The sequence below is a fragment of the Scleropages formosus genome, chromosome 8 (assembly GCF_900964775.1).
Source record: "Scleropages formosus chromosome 8, fSclFor1.1, whole genome shotgun sequence".
NCBI classification, from domain to species: Eukaryota; Metazoa; Chordata; class Actinopteri; order Osteoglossiformes; family Osteoglossidae; genus Scleropages; species Scleropages formosus.
This window is the reverse complement of record NC_041813.1, coordinates 26,896,922-26,920,614: the sequence shown is the minus strand read 5'-3', so window position 1 is coordinate 26,920,614 and position 23,693 is coordinate 26,896,922. Positions and strand designations below refer to the sequence as shown.

Below are 23,693 nucleotides of genomic sequence, written 5' to 3'. Positions count from 1 at the left end.
ACAACAGATGTCTATATTGACTACTGCATTCACAAAAAAAAAAAAAAAAAAAAAAGTCAAATTGGCTTTGGAATAATTTTTACATTCATCTTTCTGCAGAGTAATGTAGTGCATCTTTACTTAAATATTACAAAGCATTGTTATACTTCAAGTCACACAACCTATATTTGTACAGGGTTAGGGGTAGGTACACATATAAAAGCTGATGGCCTCACTGGTGTGTAGTTCAGGTGTGTGGGGTTTTGGCTGGTTCAGCTGATAGACACAGTCACTTTCATCACATCTGCCTAGCGAGACGGCTCAGGTGGCCCTACGGTAACTGGGGTCAGGGCAATTTCACAGCGACCATATTCCTGATTCCTATACAAATTTTTATGCTAAAGTCTGTGTCGGTCACCCAGGGGCCCTCACATACCTAAGCAAATGTAAACTGTTTTTAGGAATGGCACAAAACCCACCTTTAATTATGGCAAATAATGCTTTTAAACTATTTCAGAATTTTAAGGACATGCAAAAAAGTAAATATAGTATCTACTCTTGCAGCTTCATTGGTAGGATGAAGGTACATTTGTGTGAACTTATTTTTGTTGCATTTCGGTACAATGCAGCTGGTTGTACCGGGGGTACGCGAGTCAAGCCTTGGTCGTCTCCTCCACTAATGGCATACGCATCGAAATAGCAATGCTGTCTTTCTGAGAGGGCAGAAAGAGCCCGAGGAGCCTTGTGTGCAGAGTGACCTGTTACCGTCCAGCGCTGTTAGGCGACAGGTGAATCGCATAATGAGATGCGTGGCCGATGCGTTTTCTTAACCGCCTCACCTCCACTTCGATTCTTTGTAGCGTTGTTTGGCCTTCACAGCCACATACATCTATATCCACACACTGATGCTTTTTAACGCTGTAAGCAAGGTAACAGTGCAGAGCGCTAAGCTATTCTGGTGACACCTCTTTCAGCCTCCTGCAAATGTGGCCCAAGTGGTTCAGGGAGACGTCCTATCTTGACGTTTCCCAGGGTACGACCTGTCCGTCACGTGTTGCTGGAGAACAGCTAATCGTCACACGATGTTGGTACCTCGACCTCCATAGAATCTGACTCTTTAGCGGCCTCCAGTGTCATGCTGAGCAAGCTGACATCAGAACGTGTGTCCATGGCAGAATGCATGATGGGAAGCCAAATGTCATCCATATTTGGCATCACAAATATTTTCTGTGGTGGAAAACGAAAAAAAAAAAAAAAGATTGGAACAGTTAAATGAATTTGTAGTTTAACACTTGGCTGGGACAAAGGTAAAAATATAAAAACAGCATATATTGCTATTACACACATTGTATTTCCTATGAGATGTACATCGCTCTGGAGAAAAGCATCTGCTAAATGAATAAAATTACTATATATATAAGTTTATATCCAATATAACCAACACTTATCAAAACACCTTTACTCACTGACCCTTGTCTTAGATAAAGCTGTGATACTTTTTCCTCAAATGGTCTACAGCAGTCAAGCCCCAGAACCATAATCTATAGTCTGCTAACGGCAGGGGCCCAACTCGCCCGACTCACATTGATGTGCCACTGTACCTGAAACTCCTGGTCTAACTTCTTCTCGATCCAGTCCGTGACGTGAACTAGAGTGACCTCCCTCTCCCCCAGTTTGGGACGTGCTTTCAGGGACAGGTGGGGTGGACTCCGAAAACCGTACCTATAGGTCAGACATCAGAGTCAGCGACTACACCTGGGGTGTGAAAGCTCTCTACCCAGGAGATCACGTTTACTTGAACACTCCAACTTACTGCTTCAATTGCCTTATTAGTGCCTTCATTCTGAATTACTGAAAGCATCCACACATTTTCTATTTTTACCTCTTCACTTCCTAGTTTAGCCATAGCCAATGACCCTAATTCTTAAGCTTACTCTTTTAAACCTAACTGATGCCCACACCAAGGCAGGAGGGCAGGACCGGCACACTCACTTTTTTCCACTAGGAGTTGCAGGTTTGAATGAAGCGTCTATTTCTGCAGGTACTCAGGTAACCAAAGGTGTCTCTGTGAATTTGGATCTTAGCCCGTCTACCCAAGGAAACATGAGCCAATTACTCTTCCCTGAGCCTCCATGCCACCAGTATCTAGTGTTGGTACAGTAGGAATTTAAACCCAATGCAAGCTATAGGGTACATGGCACTTCACTAAAACCGTACTCATATATATATATATATATATATATATACACACACACACACACACACACACTGTATGTGTGTATGTATGCGTATATATTTTACACTCAACTAAATATAGCAGAATGTACCCAACCTGTCAGTGACAAGATCTCTTAAGAGGGGAGGGGGGGAAAAAAAAAAAAAAAATTATGAATGAGCGTTAAGTAGTCTGCTGTTTGAACAAAACTTCTCAGTTTAAGATCCTAGATTCCTGAAATGTAAAAATCTTGTCCCGCTGCTGTTTATCACTGTGATTTGTGTGAGCAGAAACAGTACTGAAGAAACCGTGCAGTAGGACATACCATATCCTGTCAGTGGGGGGTGGGGGGATGTTAACAGCCAACGTTCCTCGGAGCTCCTGAACCTCAACAGTCAACAGCAGGGGAGTATTGGACACCTCCTCCATCTTCTTCTTGATAAACTCTGTTTCCGTGGCCTTCTGGAAGTACTTGGACTTGGCAATCTTGTCCACGAAACGCATTATTTTGCTTGGCCGGTGTCCTCCAACGTACCTGGGGGGGGTAATAATCCTGTGATTTTGGGGGACGTAGCGGCTTCAGAGAAGTGTCCAAAAATAATGCCTTTATCCCCTGTTCAGCCATATCGGCTTCAGCAAAGCATTTCACTGAACTACTGCTTGAACACAACCGTTATGCAGTTCATATGACTGGGATTATCCCGAAGGACAATGAATGCTGATAGAGATTAGGGTTCCAGGCCCTAAAGACATAAGCATGGCTTGGGCCAGCTCACCCTTCGGCCCCAGGCTGCAGGTTCTTGTCGGCAAGGATCTCCGCTGGATCCTCCTCATCAGACGACCCTGCGCTCGAGGACTCCTCATCGCTGTCAGCAAGGCAGTACGTTCTTGGCCTGGACCTGACACACAGACACACACACACACACACACATAGTCAGTCTGCTAAACAAACAACAATGTAGCGTTTAATATCCGTCACATATGACAATGGGAACAACACACTTCCATCCATTGCAGTGCTGATAACGGATTTCTGGGATCCCCCACAAGATCCTGCAACATTTTGCAATAGTTCTGCGTCTACATTTGCAAATGACCAGGAGGCAGTCTGTGCCATCCCTGGCCAGGCTGTTGCTATCTTTACACACTGGAGGGTCACACTGTGCCAACTGCAAGAGAGATACTGGAGAAACTGGTCATCTCTCAATGCTGGCTATGGCAGGACACCTGCAGTCACTATGCCTGACAGCCCTGTAGCTCATGTGTATAAAGTGGCAACCTGTGATACCTGTGTCACTGTACACCCTTCCTCCTGCATCATAAGCATGAAAACTATAAATATGTGGAAGGGTCCCAGCGGTTATGAGCTGTGCTATTCCGACTCACCAGTGACGGACAAAATCCACAGGTGCACGTACCCACAGAAAGAGGCAGAGAGAAAAGCACAAATTAACAGGGAACACGGGGCCCAGCGCAAGACCACACGTTCACTAGCATGCACAGGAGAAAAGCTGCCCTTCATGATCTTCAACAAACTCAGCTGAGCTTCTCCTTCCACCTCTGATCTGACATTGTCTCCTCCAAAAATAATATTTTAATTCAACAGTCTTGTGTCCAACTGAAGTAAGAAATTCAATTCTTTAACCTGGGTACATCTGGAAAAGAACATTATTATCCATAGAACCCCACTTGTGTTTTTAATGGAAAAATTCTTTGCAAAACTGCAACTTTTCCCACAACAGTGCAAATTTCCATATAACTTCACCTGTGTATCCTGTTTTAGCAACGCTGAGCAAGGCACTAACCCTGCACTCTCCTGTACAATATCACCAGTATAAATGGGCAAAATTAAGCTGCTGCTAATAGAAGTGTCAGCTAATACTACTAAATAATACATTTTGCATGGAACACAAGACCGTGAGTTCATTGGCTTTCGTACCCATCTTTGCCGGGCTCGCCCAGTCTCAGCCCCTCCCCTTCCTTCCCCAGTCGGGCCAGGTTCATCTTGGTCTCTAGGGTCATCAGGAAGGAGCCGTTGTAGGAGATCTCCAGATCAAACCACAGCCCTGCAGCAAAAGCACAGTTATCTTTTGTTTCCAAAACATTACCCGGTACTGCTTTATACAAGGGTAAGTAAAAAAAAAAAAAAAAACACACACAACACTATTGTAGATATGTAGTGCAAACTCCATTGAGGTTGGTTTCTCCAGATCCTTTGGAAATGTGTGTGTGTAAATAAAATCTCACTTTCATCAGATTTCTCCAGTGAAGCTTCTGATGCTAGAAATAAGTGGATTCCAGACAGTAAGATGATTGGAGGCCTACTGTGGTCAGTAGCACAGCAACCACACAAGCCATCTGAGATCAGACTCCAGCTGTGTCCCAGACCTACACCAGATGGAGGCCTAACCGCAGTCATCATACATCAACACGAAGGAGAGTGGTGCTGGAGACTGGCAAAGTATGCAGCGGACCACAAAAGCAACGATGACGTCAATGAGCAGGGCTTCCCCTTCCACTGGCTAAGAGCATCAATTAAATAATAAGTTTTTGGAAAATCACCACACATCTGTTTTTTTTCCTCAGTTATAACTATATTTCTTTCAGAAACCTGAAAATGTTGAAAGATGATTATTTGAGGGGGGAAAAAAAAAAAAGTCTGCCGCCTACCACAAAAAAATCCTGTAGTTTAGTACATCATATGTGCATCACCTCTGAATGACACAAGACTACAAAGTTCTTTTCTCACAACTTACCACAATACAACAAAACTTTGAGAAACCTTGCTAAAGTATAACTCTGAGTGATACATTTCATTCTTTGTTGCCTCTACTCATACTTTCACCAGCAAATTGTACTAAAGTCAAACATCATTGAGAAGTTTCCCTCAACTCAAAGTGTCCACCGTACAGTTAATCACCTTGATGGTCCACAGTGAGCTTCGATGCCTGTAAGATCTTTGGAATGGCGACGCCCATGTCCAACTCTGTCAGGGTCAGCTCATTCATGAAATATGGCAGCTGAAAAACAGACACAGTAAACATCCTTCAGGACACCATCTCCAACAATACAGGAGCACCGTTTGACCTGGTCATGGCTATATGCATCCTCCACACACTCAGCTTGTCCTTGCTAAAACAACAGGGAGGATTACTGCATGATTCCTGGTGAAACCATCTGGCAGCATGATTTGACAATGCATTTCGCAACCACCACCTGGCAGGTCTACTGGTCTATGTCAAGCTGTGGCTATATAATCAGGTACACCGATAGCTCAGGACTTCCCCGTAAATTAACCTGTCTTGGATATTGAACACAAGTACATATGTCAATTTTTAAGCTTTGAGTAATGCACAACCACTGCAAACCTGTGACTGAGCTTGAAAAGAAGAGATCTCACCCTGATTTTACTGAGCTTCATCTGGATCTTCTTTGACACCATGTCAGCCCAGTATTTCTCACCCAGGAAGTCCCAGAAGATGCGACCCAACAAGGCGTTGACCCAGGCCTCTGGTTCTACCTCTTCCTCTGGACTTCTTGGGAGCTGGCAAAGATAGTGATTCCCATGTGACGAGGAAGTGCACAGAGACAGCTACACTAATCAAACTATAAGAAGTACCAAAAAATAAAGCCATTTTTACAGTGCCTTTATGGAAAAAGCGTCTGGACGTGGGGGGGGAACCACTGATAATTGTTGCCAAAAGCAGTCAAACCTCACAACTAACACCCTTTTACAGGACATTTCATGAAACCTTCAACTGGAATTGATCTGCACATCTGAAATCTACTAATTCAGTAAGTATGAGGCCTCCATGATCTGGAGTTTGCATAACAATGTACTGCTTAGATTCATACTATATCTGTATTTATTCATATAGCAGACATTTTTCTCCAAAGCACATAAAAACGCAGCACAGTTCAAGTGCCTAACATAAGAGAAGAGTTTCACATACCCACACAGAAGTGTGAAGCCCAGTGAGTCTGATACAATCGTTTTTGCTCGTGCATTTTACAGTACCAGCTGCCTATAGAATTGAGTCAGACAGGAAATACAAAAATGACTGTGACATGAGGTGATAGCTTTTCAGAGATCATGAGAGAAGTGGGGCTGGAAGAGATGTGTTTTGAGGCTCTTCTTGTGTGCCGGAGGGATTCAGTAGGATGGAGGGAGAAGGAGCTCATTCCACCACATGAGAGCGAAAAGATCTACCTGATATGCAAGACTCAAAACAATATCCACAATACCAAGCTGTTCAAAAGAAGAAGGTAGGACCTGACGTTCAGCAATGTCAAATGCTGTAGAGAGGTCAAGGAAAATGGGTTTGAGCAGGTGGTGGCTCAGGTGTGAGAACAAAAGGTTAGGGATTCCACTTTCAGAAAGGGAATAAAATGCAGGGAATGAGCCTTTGTTCATTTCACTCCACAGATCCTTCAACACTCGAAGACCAGATTCACATCACTCAAACCAAATACACTATAAGGACGTAGCCACATACTGTTTGTCGCTGGAAAAGCACTTTGGTGCGGTTCTGCCAGCCATACCTTCCTACTGACTCCAGGGCTACCCTCGGGGCTCTGGGTGGGACTCTGGCTGGAACTCTCTTGCTGGGTACGAACATATTGGGCCATGTAGGTCGTGTAGTCAAGTAGTGCCTTTTGCCGCAAACCACCTGCGAGCTCCTTTTGACGGGGCTGAGAAGCCAGGATCTCATCCAAGCTGCCTCTGCTACTGCTCCGGCTGTGTGTCAGACCTCCCGACTGGCTGTTAGTGCAGCTTTGGGCAGGTAGAAAGGCTGAAGGGGCGGAGCACAGAGCAGATACGCCTGTCAAGAACTTTGGAATTTTTGTCAAAAAGCACTTGCTCCAGTATCATGAACCCAGGCTTTATAGCACACACTCACCTTGTCTCCATCAGAGAAGACACATCGTTTTAGTTAATATTATTTAGTATGATGAGCAAATAATTGTTAGCCAAATGACATTTACTTGCTCATTTATACAGCTGGGTCATTTTTAATGGAACAACTGAGTATAAGTACCTTGCTTAAGGGTATGACAGCAGGAGGTAGACTGTGAACCTGCATCCTTCAAGTGCAAGGCTAACCACTATGCTCCCTGCCATGTACTTTATACAATATTTTTTTGCTGAATTTTAGAAAATGTGAACTTCAAGTATCAATCCAGACTAGGGCAAAACACTGGAAAATGAGTAAATAGTTGCAAACAGCACCCAGAATCCACCTCCGAGGGTCAGGATGAAACGGTCACGTGACGGGGTCAAAAGTACACTCACATGCTGGAAGGCCTGAAAGCTTCTTGGACTCTGCTTTGAAACGGGATGCCACAGACATCCTCCGAAACCACTCTTCCTTCTCCCTGCCCGTCCTCCCAAAGAGGTACAGGGTCTTGTGATCCTTGGCATCCAGTGCACAGCCAGGTTCCTGGGATCCAAATGATGGACCCAGTGCCTCCTCGCCCCCACATGCATCCTTCACCCCGACACCTCCAGCCTCGCTCTGATCGGCTTGGGCCGTGGACATGAAATGCTCCTGCTTGGCCAGCTCCACACAGATAGGGTACTTCTTGTTCCACAGCCGCTTCCGGGCCAGGTTCTGCGGCATCAGGTACACCTGAAGGAGCAGAGTAATGACAGCACTATGTTACCTAACAAAATGATCTTTTGCGGCAGAAACGCAACAAACGTCCGTGACAGCGAACGTGGTCCATTCATCAAGCACCGCATCGAGCGGTTTCAGCAATCTTGACCTAGAAACAATAACAAGGGGAAGGGAGCAGGGCCTTTAAACACAATCTATGTCACGTGGTGTTGGACACACCTTGCTATCAGTCAAGTCATAAATCTTCTGGCTGACAAAAGTAACCTCAGGTTTGGGCTCGTTGAAGGTGGCTCTCCGGGCGATGCTGCGGCTGGGCTTGGAGAGGCGCAGCACGGACCCCTCCAGACGCACAAAGACGGAGTGGGTCAGGGTGGCGTGGTACATCTCCGGGTCATAGCTGTAGATCTCGTTCATCCAGCCCTGGAAAACAAGACAAGGAAGAGCAGGTCAGCATGACGCTGAAGTGCAGGAGGAGTCCAAGAGGCAGAGCGGCAGCTACCAAGGGGCATTCGTGACCACAGGTTAGCAGGTTGGTCCCTAGAGGTGCCCCTGCTATTACCCTCTGCGGTACTACTGGATTTACGATTTTAAGGTATGTTCATCATTTTGGATTAAAGCTGCCGGAGCCCCTGAAATCCATCCTGCACAGCGAATGAGGTTAAGAAACATCAGTGTCTGTATTCAAAGAGGTATGAGCAACAAAGCAGCGGAGAAAAACCTCTGAGATGAACCATCCTGTGACTCATAGGCGAATTTGCACCACATAGCATTTTGCTTTTATCGGTGTCATGGAAACCCAGCGCATAAAGATTATCCTTCCCTGTTCTGCTCTGCATGACAACAAACAGCACTGCCCAAAGAGTGAGGGCACGCGGGCACACAGCAACACTCAAACATAGGCACAGAGTGCAGAAGAAACGTACAGCCCCAAAATCATCTCCCCAGGCAAAGCCGTCTCTGCAGGGGAAGCACGGCTCCGCCTTCTGGCACCGTGGTTACGATCCATTCAATTGCATAAGCTGCCTGCTCTCCCTACTCAGTTCTTCAGGAAATATTTGCAGACAAAAACATCGAACTGACTGCCCTGCGTTCTCGATCAATTTCTCTCATGTATTCCGGCAAAACTCCTCAGACATCTAGCAACGTGAGGAGGGAAGACCATTCAATTAAACAGATCCGCCTTTCGCAGTTGGCTGTCCACGCTGGCAGGGATGATCTCTGAAGAAAACACCTATTTCACCATTTAAAGCACAATGGAAATTACTGCGTTGGCACTGTGTTGGTGAAGCCAGCATCACCCACCTTGAAGATGCCAGGTTCCTGGACAGCCAGATGGGAGACACTCCACAACTCAGCCCTGAACCTGCAGCAGCGGGGGCGCCTGGGTGCTGCGAGCCACAACATAAATGTGGCCAGCAGGAAGCCAGCAGCCACGCCCAACAACACGCCCCCGAGGTAAGCAGGCAAGGGCAGGACCAGGTAGCTGTAGACGAGAGCAGCCAAAGCGAGCAGGGACTTGTGGGGGATGCCAGGCACCATTTCACCTCTCCCCACTTCTTGTTCTGCCTCCTCCTCCTCCTCCTCCTCATCCTCTTCCTCCTCATCTTCCTGCTCACCATGACCAGGTTCACGGCTCCCACTGTCCACATCCTGAGCTTTTTCCTTGAGCAGCTCCGTGCAGGAGACCAACCCTCGGCGCTCGCTGTAGAGCTCGTAGAACTCCTCGTCCTGCTGCCGGACCAGCGCTGACATGGAGCAGCGGTCCAGCACCAGTGTGCGGGCCTCTCCGGCCCAGCTCGTCTCCTCCTCCTGGATGCTGTTGCTATTGCTGATGCTCTCCAAGTGGCCGTTCATACTGTCCAGACTGGTGAGATCCGACGTGCTGGAGGAAAGCGCTTTTGGCCTGCAGGGTGCGGCACCGCTGCTCCCACTGCTCTCGTCACCCATGATCTTGCTAAGCAGCTGCAAGGGCTCAGACATGGCCTCCGACAGGCGCCGGCGAGTGTCCTCGATGCGCGCTTCCACCTCCGGCACCTTGAAGAAAGGTCGCTCGTCTGGTGAGGACAGCGGCGATGAGGGTGCGGTCTTTGAATCTCCTGCAATCACGGGCTCGGACGGCCCAAAGGGTTTGAACAGGTGAAGGCTGAGGCGGCTGTCGGGGGGCCGATGGGCCGCGGGCTCCGCTTCGGGACGGGACGCGTCCGTGGACAGGGACTTCACCAGAGACTTCACCAGGTGGCAGTGGAGCTTGGGAGAGGGTGGCGCCGGCACCTCGCGGCCCTCTGCCTCCACAGAGAGGGACTTTACCAGGCTCAGGAAGGGTTTGGGGGTAGGGGCCACAGGCTTTGGGGGGGATGAGCCGACTAAAGTGGGTGCAGTGCCAGTGCTCTTCTGTCCTGACTGCCAGGACAAGTTGGACGTTGGAGGCATCACCGCACCAGAAGGCAGGGCTCTGGAAACAGCAGCGTCCTCCTCAGACAGAAGCTCCTCACTCGCCTCGACGGCCATTGCCACCTTGTAGCCCTCGCATTCCAGGCGCGGCAGGGGGGAGTCGGGCGGCGAGGTCGGCCCGTACAGCTCCTGTTCCTCCAGCTCGTCCTCCACGCCGAGGGCTGAGAAGTGGATGGTGATGGTCTCCCGCGAGCGTGAGCGCTGCACCTGCAGCATGGGAGCGCTGGGAGTGCGCGTGGGCGCCGCATGCCGACCTCCCGCTCTCTCCACGCGGCTGCCGCTCTGGCTTCGGCTGCTCATGGCAGAACCCCAAACCTGAGCTGAGATGAGCCTGCGGGTGGAAGGGAAAGAGACCAGCAGACAGTCAGTCAGGGTCGGTCAGCGTGACCACGCGGCCCTGTAAAGCTGCACCAGCTGCTGGCTCACCTGATCTTATCGATATCGGGACCGAGGCGTCAACCGCTGTAACCAGTCACCTTTGGGTCGTGACTCCAGCTCTGCGAGCACAGTAGTACCCGCTGCCCAGAATTGGACGCCTCATTGCAGACGCCCAGGCCAGCAGGAAACGACAGGCTCATCCAATCCAATTAGCCCCACCATCGGGCCAATTTCATCAGCGAAGCCCTGGGGGGTTAACAAAGAACTCTGAGACCCACACAGCAGGGAGCTGGACCTCCGCAAGGAGAGAGGAAGGCACACACACAGATACAGCACATGGAGGCAGGCACTAATACACATGCAAAGACATGCAAATGAAATGGCTGGCACACCCATATGCACTTTTTCACTATAATTTTCAAAAACACATGTATGTACTCTGGTAGGCAATACCCATCAATCTGGCAATGAAGTATTTAATGTGTAAATGAGGTAAAAGGGTCCCAGTGGCATTAAGGCTGCCACTTTTCAGAATCAAAAGGACTACATTTCCACAGCTCGGTTGGCCTCACATTTCCTTGAAGAAGACACACACCGGCCTCTGTATCCGCACACGTCGCGATACAAACATTTTCAACATCAGACAGACAATCTCCAGCACCGGTAAAGCAGAGTGATGTGAAACATCCTACTGCAGTTAGAGGACCCATGAGGCCAGCTGGTTGAGACACAGCAAGCGACAGCGTGTGGGAAGAGCACTTTGGATGGTCGCGTCAAGCCAGTTGTGCTCACTTCCTCTCTTGTCTGAGGATGACCCAAATGCATCAGGCTTTCACACCTTCTCAGGATACAGACATGCAGTTGCTATGCCAACAACAGACTTTCATCTCCCCCCCGAAACCCACACACACCCCGTTCCTGCCCAACGCGAACCTGCCAGTCACCATGGCAATAACGTTTGACGACGACTACTTCAGCGAGCAGGGAGCACAGGTGACCACGTCCCGTTGGAAAACGTCACCGTAGACAAGAGCGAGGTCTTCATCTGCTCCGTGCGGGGCGTCCCACGATCGACAGGAGAACCCAACAGAATGCCTCTTATTCCTCAAGGGGGTGAATTACTGCCCAAGTACCATAATCTACCATGTGCTGCTTGTCATAAGGTCACAAGTACAGCTGTGCACCACCTCGGCAGTTTAATACAGAGGTGAACAAGGCCAGGACAGCTCGGCCCATACTCTTTCTCAAAAAGTCAAATATGCGGGGTTCAAAACTCCAAAACTGGATGAGCGATCAAACAGTTCTGCAACAGAAACGCTGGTAATGCAAAGCAGAAATACGACATCTTAGAATCCTACGCAAAACGGTTTTCTAACAGCGAAAAGCAAACGCAATACATGAAATTTAAAAGCTATATTTCTATACAGAATGCACTACGTTTTAATAACGCTGCAAATAAAATGCAGGAAAGAGCTCCGCAGGTGTGACGCTGTAAACCGGACAAAAAGAAACGCAAACAAATGCGGCAAACGCAACGCAGGAGCGCCATAAATACGCTGAAAACAAACCACTGCCTGAAACAGAGACCATGCAGGACCGCACGGGACCGCGCAGGATGCTCCGTTACGGTGCCCTGCAAATCACAATGTCCTCGATTCTCCGCATCCTTCACCACGCTGCCTCGACGGCAGCCCAAAAATCGCAAGAACAAAAGGGCGATGAAAACAAATTACATTAATGGTCACCGTGCCAGGTGTGTGTTCGAAATAAACACGTCTGGGCCACAGCGCTCCAGACGGCAGGCGAAACGGTGCAGTGTGCAGGGATTAGCGTCCTGGGCCAAGGAGGGAGGAAGGAATGTTAGTAGTCAGCGGTGTGGGGCTTAGCGACCGCGCTGCCTTCGAGAGAGTCTGCGACCCGGCACCGCGGTAAAGGAGGCGGGAAGGCGAGAGCCCGGAGCGCAACGGGGGGGGTCGTCGGGCCGGGTTCGTGGCCCATTAACGACGCCCTCACGCACAGGAAGGGAGGAGGAAGAAAGCAGCGAAACGCGGTGAATGTCAACAGCGAGCCGAGAAAAACAACTTGCGGCACTTTTCTCAGCTTCCCCAGGGAGGGGCAGGAAAACACAGAGCGGAAAATTCATTTGGAGGCCGTCCAAGATGTGCCGCACCTTTCCAGCGCGTCGCTACGGCGGGATTTCGGCCCGTGAGCGGCCGTGGGTTCGAACCTGGCTCCGCCCGTGTGGAGATACCACGTGCTCTCTGCGTTCGCGTGGCTATTTTCCTGCGGTCCAAAGACACGTTTCAGCCGGACTGGTGACCAAAGAGCCTGTCGCGAGAGCACGTCGACAAGTGCGTGCGTCCCTTCCTCAGTCCCTCCGCTTCCAGGACAGGCTGTAGACCACCGGAACCACGGGCACGACAAGTGGTGGTGGTTGATGACGAATGGATGGGCGGATGGACGGACGAAGGCTGCCGAAATAATACGGGTTCACCACATTACTCGGGACCACAGCACCATGAGCCAATTTGCAAGGCCACCCACCTTGGCCCATCCTGGCCCTACCTCTACCCGTAACCCTAAGGCCCCTTAGGAAATAAAACACCAGGCATGGAATCTTACTGGTAACTTTCACAAGCGGATGCATCTATAAATCAGATGAAGACTGAAGACCTACTTAAACACCGCAGTCCTACAAAATTTGAAAGAGGGCAGCAGGTTCCACAGTAGTTAGTGCTACTGCCTGCGGACTCAGGTTTGTTACACGTTTGAATCCCACCTGCTGCTGTAGTTGTCTTGATAGAGTAGAAATTCCCCAGTGCCTGAGATGCGCGTTCTGGCTCGGGATGTGTGGAGCCCACACGTTTCCCCCGTGTTTGAAATCCGGACGAGGGCAACGGAAAACCACTCCTGTGGCCTCTCCTGCCATGGAAACAATGCAAGTGGTGGCCAGGGGCCAAGTTTGGCTGAACAGGACTTTTCTTACCCTATATTCACACACCCATGTTTGCACTTCTCTACTGAAATCTGCTGCAGAGACCAGAAACGTCTTTGCTGCAGAAAGGAAAAAGAAAAAAGAAAAAAGAAAAAAAAAAAGGTTTTATTTTTCTGTCTGCTCAGACATAAAAGGTGTCACTATGCATTTCTCTTTTTAGAGTAGGGACATTCAGGGACGTGCTGACTGGGGACTAAGGGCTACGTGCAGAACACTTTAATTGTACATGTTAAGGCGAGGGGCTATTTGGCGAACACGTCTTGACTGGGGCTAAACTCGGGATTATGGTTTCTCTCATGTGGCCTCCAGAAGATTATCAAAAGGTCCGTCGGTCCGCGTGGGGAGTGCAGGGGCGGTCGTTCTGTCGCAACCCCCTCCCTCGCGACACCGCGATGCTCTTCTTGAAGAGCAAATGAGTGATGGGAGATGAGAGTTCATTAATCCAATCTCCTCGTGCCCATGTAACGCCCATATAAACTTTAATGACTCAGAGACATGGCGGAAGATTATTATTGGAACAAACTGCATTATTATGCATTCTATCCGTAGTTTGCAGAGACGTGTTCCAGCAGTTGCTTGCAAAGCGTTGCTGTGGAACACTTAATCCTGCTCAAGTGCTCGGAAGAGTCTTCTCTTTTGCTGTTTATTTCACGTCACACCAGGCCGCTACCGTCCTCCCCGTTTTGGAGAACTGCTGCGTCACTGATCTCGCCGTCGCCGCAGCACCTCGTAGGGAAAAGCTTTGGCGAATGTTGTGCTTAGTAACTTTTTCCACGTTATCGTGGCTTTCGGTGAAGACGCTGGTCAAGCTAGAGGCGATGCTAATGAGCTGTTGACTCAGGATCCGAGATGTGAAAGGAGAGCCCCGGCAATGCAAGCGGGCGCAGCGCAGCTGTTTGTCAGGGTCGGGACGTCCAGCAGGCGAAGTTCAGTCGCAGTCGGCGAAACCGCGATCCCGAGATGCTCCGTAGACGCAAACCAGACCCCAAGCCCGGTCAGCGTGGAAGAACAATTTCGTGGGAGTTCACACACCTGGTTAATGTTTTGTCTACACTTTAAAAGAAAAATAACTTTTTACACTTTTAGCCATTTTTTAAATTAATTTAAATTTACATTTGCTGGCCAAATGGGACATGGCGCTAAAACGTCTTGTCCAGAATCATCAACCCGCTCACTTGGGCAGATCTCTGAGGTTTACCTTCTGCGTTGTACACTTTCCTGCAGCCGAGTCGTTTCGCACAACACATAATCCGACATTAAGAGGAGAAGTTCTGAGAAGCTGGGTCTGGGGTTCGAGTCCCGCTTGAGGTGCCTTGTGACAGACTGGCGTCCCGTCCTGGGTGTGTCCCCTTCCCCCTCCGGCCTTACGCCCTGTGTTGCCGGGTAGGCTCCGGTTCCCCGTGACCCCGTATGGGACAAGCGGTTCTGAAAATGTGTGTGTGTGTGTTCTGAGAAGCCCATCTGGACACGTTTCAACCTGGACGCCGCCGCACTTCCCCACGCACATTAGCTCCGGGCCTCTGGCAGCCGCCACATTCCCCCCTCAAACCTCACAGTCACTTTTCTAATTAACCAGACCCTTTTTTTTTTTTTTTTCCCCAGAAAATCCTGGCAGCATCGAAAGACTGAAAAGCCACACAAGATGCAGATTTACACTCATCTGGCCCAGACCCCGAATTTATTCCTCCTCTCGAGCCGCTTCGGTGCGGTAAGCGTCTCCCGAAGCAGAGCAGCAAGTTCCCAAAGCGTTCAAAGAGGCTTCAACCACACGCCCGGGCGAGAGGAGCCCGGCGGTAGCGCCTCCTGCAGGCCGGTGCCGCCCAGGGAGCGTCGACGCTGCACGGAGAGGCGGGGAAACTAAGGTCCGAGGCCTGGATGGAGAGCGGCTCAGAGTCCCGGCAACAAGGCTTACCTGGCGACGCGAGCGGCCTTCAGTCTCCCACGGCAACAGCATCAGCATCATCGTCTCGCTAGAGCACAGCATCACCCGACATGGTCCTCGCCGGCCTGCAAGTAACGAGGAGGGATGCGAGTGGGACCGAAGGAAGGCGAACGTGCGTGGGGGGAGGGGGACACATCAACATGCAGTCGAGTCGCTCCAGGACCCTTGACCGCACTTTGGCACTTTGACTTTAGCGCAGCCTTTAAGAGACAACGCGCCGCCCTCGGTCTCCAAGGCAACAAAACATACACGGCAACGTCACGTGTGTGTGTGTGTCGCCGGGTTCCAAGGGAGACGTGTGTTTGAAGTGCCTTACCGCGTTGCTTTGTGCGAAGGAGGGAAAATAAGTGGCGTTAACTTACTAAGCAAACATGGACAACTTCCAGCAGGAGGAGGCAGTCAGACTGGTTTGAGAGGGTCCGCTGCGACACACACACACACACACACACACACACACACACACACACACACCTTTCTCCGTGCAGCGTCGTCTCGTACTACAACGACGTGCTGCGCTTCAGCGCCGGAACGCCGAAAACAAGGCGACCTCCTCCTCAGCTCCTGGGCTCAACACACTTGCTGCGTTGCCGGTTGCGTCGACAACACGGACACCACCGCGAGTGTGTCCGTCTCGTCTGGCGTCTCTCTGTGTCCAGGTCCAGTCCAGCCTGGGGGTCACACTGGGCAGCGCGCTACCCTCAGTCAGGGTCCCTCTTACTCTCTCACACACACGGTCTGCTCCCTGAGCACAAGCGAAGCGCTGCCTCAGCCTGCGGCAGCGGACTGCTTAAACGATGAACGGCTCGCTCGCTCGCTCGCTCGCGCCCGTCGGCGGCTGACAATTAGTCTCGCGGTCTCTGCGCGATCGGTCTCAAGCGGCAGCGCTTCCTGATTGAATATGAGCGGCGAGCCCGCCCCCTCGAGCCCAGAGCAATAGATCCCCGATCGGCCGATTCAGCAATACATTGGAGACTGGGATCCGGGAGTGGTGATCGATTAATACACTGGCGAGCGGGACTCTTATTTATTGTCCCGTATTAAAAGCGTTCAAAGGAAACTTTAGTGAGTGCTGCTTTTTGTGGATTACCGATGAGCTGATTGTTACGACAGGGTACAAAATAAGCGACAACCTTCAAATTACAAGATTTAAGCCATTAACTAAGATACCTGGTGCGCTTCGCTGTACAACCATCCGTTACCAGCAATAACATAGAAACTGGGGTAACAATGATGGCGTGAAACACAAAATATTACTGAAATGCGCAGTTTGAAATAAAAGGCAGCATTTTTTAAACTAACGAACTAAGTGTACCTAAGAGTCACACATAATGCACAAACTATATTTTCTATGATGTACGTCGCTTTGCAGTAAAATGATCGTCTGCTAACTATGAATGAATAAATATAGTTATGCCAATTAAGAGACCTAGAATTTTAAAAAGGTCTTTTCATCAGTCACGGTGGCTGCCGACATTGTTCATATCACTACAACCGAATCGCTGTAGATGAAACTGGATCCTGTAACTTTTAATGCAGACGAGTACGCGACGCCCATTCGGACTCGTTGAAACGACCCGTTACCACTGCATGGCAATACTGTGGGAAAATGTCGTGCCACCTAGTGGCGACTCCTGGCCATTGCAGCTCAGTAAAATATCTGCACTGGTTGTGTTGACCGATAAAACCACTAGATGGCAGCAAAGTGAGCAGAATACATTTTATACCCTATTAGTGCTTGTGACACAACACGTGGCTACATCCCTTTTGAACAGCGGTGCGAAAAGTGGCCAATAATGGGCTTCGGCACAAAAGATCATTTAAAAACTGTAAGTATTTAATAAAACAGCTATATGAAAAATTGTCATCATCCAGAATTGACAGCATTTTTTAATTTGTTTCGTTAGTACATAGGTATGTAGATACATGTGTGTTGTGTGTGTGTGTGTGTGTTGTACATTGTATGTTGCTGCAACCAAAGTAAATTACCTTCTGGGATTAATAGAGTTTCATGATATTAAAGTCTCATTAACTGATTCATGCAGTCATTCATTCAAACACTCTGGGTCAAGGTAAAATGTCCCGTCTGTAAGAGGGAGAAAAAAATAGAAAGGAAAAATATGTCGATAATTTTCGTCGCCCGGGTCATAGTGCTGGTTCCGGAAGCCCCCGCTGTCTCAGCGAGACATTCAGCAGCAATCAGAGCAAGAGAAGGTGTAAATGTCAACCTCAAGGGTTAGACCAGCGATCCATACTTCCTACTATATTAATACCCTCTTTATGAAGTGAATGTAGCTCAGGCCGCATTCACGTGTTATGTTGACCCCCCCACAACACACACACGCACAGCCCTCACAGAGCAAGTCAATGAAACGATGACTACAGGTTATTGAGCAGCGTGGCGGAGGTGGTGCGAAGGGCCTCGTGGAGTTTGATGGGATGACGGCGGCATAGGGGCGGGGGGGGTGGCGTCCTCGGTCCCTTTTCATTCTCTCCTCTCCGTGATGCTGCTTCGCTCCCCGACGCTTTGTAACGAATGTGAGCGGCAATAACAAAGCGCCATTTACATATCATGATCCAAATCTGGGCTTTGTGCTCAGGTGCTGCAGCAGAATTGTTCCTCTTTTCCTTCTTCTCCTTCTTCTCCTTCTTCTCGCTCCCCACTCGGAGGAGGCGTTTGAAGCGCACGGCCGGAGCGCGAATGAAAGAAAGCGCGCCGGCGCTACACAAATTCTGATGTGCCGAAAGACAGAGGCCGAGCGCCGGCGCCCATCAGACAGGCGCTCCGCCGTCGCGAAACACGCGAAGAACGTCGCTGACGGCATCCCGTCCGGGTGTTTCGTCGCTCGCTCCTCGCAAACGCACACCTTCTCCATCCTGGCACCCCGGCGACAGGGCGCCGCTCGAACCTTGCGGACGTTTCGAAAGGGCGCGCGAGGAGCAATAAGAGGCGAGCGGAAGCCGAGTCGCGACCCAATGTCCTCCTGGATCCGTGGAGACAGAAACCGAGAGGATGGGACAACGGCGAGTGGCTCATCCGCTCGTGTGTCACGTGCGGTTTGGACATGGTGTCCTCACACGGTGTCCTTCCCTACCGACTCCGTTCGCACAGCGGACACAGTTCCGTCAGCGGGGACAACGCGGTCGTTTTACCCTGTTTGACCAGGATGTTCCCCTAGAGAGGGGAGGGGGTCTCTCCCAACGGGCTGGAGAAATCCAGTGCGACTCCTCACCTCCACACCGCCTTCGCTGTGCTTCCAAAGGGCCGTGGAGGTGAAGGTGCGGTTCGGGGATGGCGGTAACTGAGAGACACCTGGAGACGCGGTGGTCAAAGCCGCCGCCGCCGCCTTTGGGCTCCGAGGACCCGGGTTTTACCGGTGTCAATCACAGCTCCGCTCTTAACTTCCGGAGAGGGAGGAAACGCGAAGAGCGGCGCCGCCATTGCGTCGTGACGCCGCGACCCGCGGACGTCTCTCGGCGAAGAAGTTGTCACCCTACTTAGGCTGGAGAAAAAAAAAGTGCCCGAGATCTCGTCTCGCCGTGGAAGCCGCTCTTGTCGCGCACTTGCTGCCGCCGTTGCCTGAGCGACGGCTGACAGGTTATTGTCGTTTCCCTCTTGTTTTTTTTTTTTTTTTTTTGGTGGGGGGGCGTAAATATACAGAGACGCCAAGCGCTCTGCGAGATCCAAGAGACGCTCCTCGCACATTCGCCGAGCACTGAAAATGGATTAGGTGCACGTTAGGGCCCTTTCATGTGCCTCACGCTGCGTTCTTGCTTCACACACATGCGCCTCATTTTCAGCACGGCAGACACACACACACACACACAGACACACACACACACGCTCAGCAGCACCTGGTTGGGATTATAGCTGCTCCCCTTTAAGCAGGGGCCAGTAGGGGCCCCTCCGCCACCTCTCTCTTTCCCTCCTGCTCAGGGGCTCAGTGTGGTTCGAACCACCTGGTATCTGCATCCGAGTGTGTGTGTGTGTGTGTGTGTGTGCGCTCCCATGTGCAAGCACAGCAGAGGTAAAAAGAAGCTTTCGCACTGTTTGCAGCCACAGCATCATAATAACTTTTCGCCCCCCCCGCATCCCCGCAGCTCGCAGCTTTCATGGAGCAGCGCCGCGAATTCCGACCGACAGGTGATCAAAGCTGAGCAGCGGCCTTATTGCCGGCGACACCGGGGGTCCGCGTTCGCGTTCCCTGACGCGTTCCCTGACACGCCCCCGCCCCGCTCGCGCACGAGATGCACGCGCACCGCCAGGAGCGGTAGAGACGCGGGGCCGAGTGACAGGCGGGAAGCCAACGGCGCGGACGGCTGGGGTGGAGAGAGTCTCGAACGTCATCGGAACATTCAGGCGAAGGCAGACGAACGTCGCGACGCACAGATCAAACGCTGGAACTGGGTTTCGTTTAGCGTTACCGTGGTACCGCACCGTGGTAAGCATTAAAAGGCCCTTCACCTCCCTGGGACGGCGAACGAGGGGCCTGGAATGAGGAACTGCCCTCCTGTGTGAAACACACACCCTGAGGGGCTTGCTGTGAAATCGCTGGGCATTCTGGGTGTTCCCTGCCCCTGGCCCCGGGTTCTGCGCCGTTCCTCTATGCAAAGGAGGAGGGCAGACGGTCCGGCGCAAGGCGACCGCGTTCCAACGCGCGTCTCTCTCTCGGCGCATCTCTCGCCGGATCCTCATCCAGGACTTTAAACTCTGCTCGTTTCGCTCAGGTGTCCGGAGGCCGCCCTTTCCGTACGGGGCTCCGCCGGCGCACGCACGCCTGGTTCGTCCCCAGGAACGCGCCCTCGTTCCCGATGCGGACACGGGCGGGCAGCCCCCCGGAACCCCTGTCGAAAGCGGTGCTCTGCCCTCGAACCTCTTGGAGGAGCTGCCGTGCAGCGATGGGCTCCGCTTTCCGACAAAACGCTTCCATCTGTCACTCTCTGGGTTTCATTTTAAGCGTGATTAAAAAGTACGCAACGCGGACTCTGTCGGGATGAGTAATTGGCGGCGGGCAGCTCCGTCCTGCCTCTTGTTGTTTTTGTTTTCATTTTTGTTTTCGCTGTGCAGGAGGCGCAGGGGGTGCGGTGGCGCGGTGGGTTGGTCCGGGTCCTGCTCTCTAGTGGGTCTGGGGTTCGAGTCCCGCTTGGGGTGCCTTGCGACGGACTGGCGTCCCGTCCCGGGTGTGTCCTCTCCTCCGGCCCTACGCCCTGTGTTGCCGGGTAGGCTCCGGTTCCCCGCGACCCCGTGTGGGACAAGCGGTTCAGAAAATGTGCGTGTTTGGGACACGCAAAATGCCCAGATAATAAAACGTCCGCTTGCGGGAAAGAACTCAGTGGGCTTTAAAACATCCCCTTGCTCTTTAAGCGCTTTCTTGTCCCATGACTGGCAAAGACCACAATAGCAGTGGAAGCGCACGCTCACAAAGCACTGTAGACGGCCTTGCTTGGTGCACAAACGGGCGAAAGCCGTACTGCTTTTCCGACACACTCCGCATTTCCTCATCATTAATTCATCATTGACTCTCTGTGCCGTTTGTCCCGGTCTTTGTTTTGATCGCTGCCTCCCGAACGTGTGTGTGAGCGGTGGACGAACCCTGTGGAGGCGCAGCTACGAAAGGTCACGCAGCCGGTGGAGCGCGGTGACGATGGCGGAGGGGGACCGATCGGCCGGCCCCCCTACACGCGTACAGATAAAGGACGGCGGCTGGTGGCCGGCGCCCCCTGCTGAAGCTCTCCACTCCTCGAAGTGCGATGGGCCACATTTGCACTGCTAGCGAGGGGCTCTCTAGCGCCCCCTTGTGGCCTCGTGCTCCTTCCCTCCCCGCCACGGACGGCTGTCCCATCGACACCTGAGCATTTCTGCCAAATCAAACCGCTGCGCCATCCCTCTGCGTCCCTTTCCGTTGGCGAGCAGGTGGGCTCCGCTGCCGCAGAGCCCTCAGCGACGGCCCGATGACAATCCACACGCGGAGCGCTAAACGCACCCTGCGCCTGAGGGTGGAGAGCGGTTAAAGCACACAAAGAGGAGGACTCAAAGCGCTTGTCAGGTCCGGAGGCGCGGAGGAGGTCCGGTTTTGGCGAGACAGGTCGATCTGCCGAAGAACCCGTTCTCCTTGGAGGCCTTGGGAGCCGGACCGCTCTTGATCGTTTTTTTTCTCAAAGTGCATAATGGAAGAAGAACAAGCCTGGCCGACAGATTCGAACAACGTGGCCCATCGGAGCGGGCGCCTCGTTCCGGGGAAGCGGCTCCGCGGACGGAGTCGGCGTCGGACCTCGACTGTCGCGCGCGAGGTCTGCGAGGAGCACGCCCGCTGCGGCCCACGTGACGGGACGCCGCCAGATGAGCGCGAGGGACACAAACGCAACCGATGAGTAAACAAGGGAAAAATTAGCTCATCAAATAGGGAGACAGCATGTCGTTCCTGAAGGAATGACAGAATAAGATGCGTTCAAGAAGTGCTCGGAGGAGCGTGAGCCCGGATTCTTCCGCCTTTGAAGTGGCAGAGGCTGGAAAATTAAACTCTTACCAAAGTGCTTATAACGACAAAGACGCACTCCACGGAACTGGGGTTCGTAAATCCGCATCAACGGCCGTCCAACGATATTAGAACGGCATTAGCAGGAGGTTCCAGAATGCACCGGTGCCTTTGAACGGCTCCATGCCCCATTTGAGCGTACCACGGTACAAAGTACCGGGTTGCACTCACAGCACCCTTAAGGGTGAGCAGCGGTACGGAATTTACTGTGGTGTATCCTGCAGTGTAAGTCACCATGTGCCACCGTTAGGGGACGCCATCGATCACACCGCCTCGCATTGCTCTTCATCCAACTCTGCGTTCCCCTGGGTTTCCGTGTTCATGGTTAAGGGCGCCGTGAAGCACCGCATCGCTCTCCAGCTTTATACGTCAGAAGGAAGTCCGTTGATTGTCTATAGAGAAACGGCTCCAAATCCCGTCAAACGCTGGGGACCCACCGATAGACCAAGTGATGAAGTTCAGCCAGCGGTACGCGGATGTGCAGGTGACCAAACACCTTCTCGCGACCGGGTTCGGTCACTCGACGCGACGTTCCCTGCCGCCATCCGCTCCGGCAGCAGAGCCAAGCCGAATTTTCCGGTGTTTGTGGCGAATGTTTCACGGTTCGCGAGATCAAAGGCTTGCGTGTGCTCCCAGTTTGTTGACAGCAGCCTACGCCCAAGTCACGGAGAACCTGTGCTCGTTTTCCTTCTGTTTTTGTTTCCATGTTCCATGAGGCTCTCAGTCCTCTTCCCGTTTTTCACATGTTCTCCTGCTCTCCCGCTTCTTGGCTTACTGGTACCCGACTTCAGGAGAACGTTTGCGCATCGAAAGCCCGGCAGCCAAGAGCTGCTGAAGCGCTGGGCTTGCCGGGGAACTGGGCCGACCGCGGCGAGGAGTGGGCCGGAAGACGATTCCATCATCTCGAGATGAAGAGAAGGAGAACGAGGAGCTCACAAGGACAGACCTCTCACAAAACCAGCTGTCAAGTTCCACGAAAGGCAAGAACTGGTCCGGAAAAGACTACAGACAAGTAATAAAGAGCACGTTAACCTTTGTGCCACGTGGTGTCGGTCCACCTGACCTTGAGCGTTGGGTTCTTGGGCAAGAACCCAACGCTCAACAAAAAAGCCATCTACAGAGGAGTAAGTAAGGTGTAAGTAAACGTTGAGAATTTTCAAACCCAGGTTAAGGACCGGTCTCTTTCGGTAAGGTGATGCTCCCTTTCCTTTCTCGTTTCCTGCTGAAATTCCCCTCAAACGCTGGAGAGAACAGCCCCCCCAGCCCACCCCAAACAAGAACCACATGTTGGCCTTTATTACCCCCACCCCCCTTTCCTTTCCATGGGAAACATGGAAATCCAAGGACCCAGGAACACATGTGGTTAGTCATAAAACTTCTCTCCTCCCCCTCGCTCCGGTTCCCTGACCCCCTACCAAAGAAACATCCCCGCAAGAACCAAAGAGGGAAAAAACACAAATGAAAAGGCAAACGAAAACAATGATGTGGGAAATAAGAGCATCGGGTAACATTCTAAAGTGGCTGCATGTGAACGCAGTGTAGGAGACTGGCGACACTGGGTTTCGTTTAATTCCCGGTTCAG

General features: G+C 51.5%; 1 protein-coding gene across 2 annotated transcripts; it reads right to left on the bottom strand.

The window, feature by feature from the left end:
* Positions 1-50: 50 nt before the first annotated feature.
* Positions 51-16,387, bottom strand: LOC108937324 (testis-expressed protein 2-like). 2 transcript variants are annotated; one of them, XM_018757168.2, is made up of 14 exons: positions 16,050-16,387; positions 15,549-15,643; positions 10,690-10,887; positions 9,115-10,594; positions 8,032-8,232; positions 7,488-7,824; positions 6,737-6,987; positions 5,595-5,738; positions 5,115-5,214; positions 4,134-4,260; positions 2,971-3,093; positions 2,520-2,729; positions 1,581-1,701; positions 51-1,206 (listed from the first exon to the last, which is right to left on the bottom strand). In XM_018757168.2, the coding sequence occupies exons 4-14, from the start codon at positions 10,561-10,563 to the stop codon at positions 1,048-1,050; spliced, it is 3,222 nt and encodes a 1,073-aa protein (XP_018612684.2). In that variant the 5' UTR covers positions 10,564-10,594; positions 10,690-10,887; positions 15,549-15,643; positions 16,050-16,387; the 3' UTR covers positions 51-1,047. The 2 variants fall into 2 exon arrangements, with proteins under 2 accessions (XP_018612684.2, XP_018612692.2); XM_018757176.2 differs by having other exon boundaries at positions 2,971-3,087.
* Positions 16,388-23,693: the final 7,306 nt, after the last annotated feature.

Coding starts and splice junctions, on each gene's coding strand:
- LOC108937324 (XM_018757168.2), bottom strand. CDS start 10,563: ATGAGCAGCCGAAGCCAGAGCGGCAGCCGCGTGGAGAGAGCGGGAGGT. Junction 3,094..4,133: donor GGCGAGCCCGGCAAAGATGG/GTACGAAAGCCA, acceptor TCTGTGTGTCAG/GTCCAGGCCAAGAACGTACT. Junction 1,702..2,519: donor CCCCCCACTGACAGGATATG/GTATGTCCTACT, acceptor TCTGACCTATAG/GTACGGTTTTCGGAGTCCAC.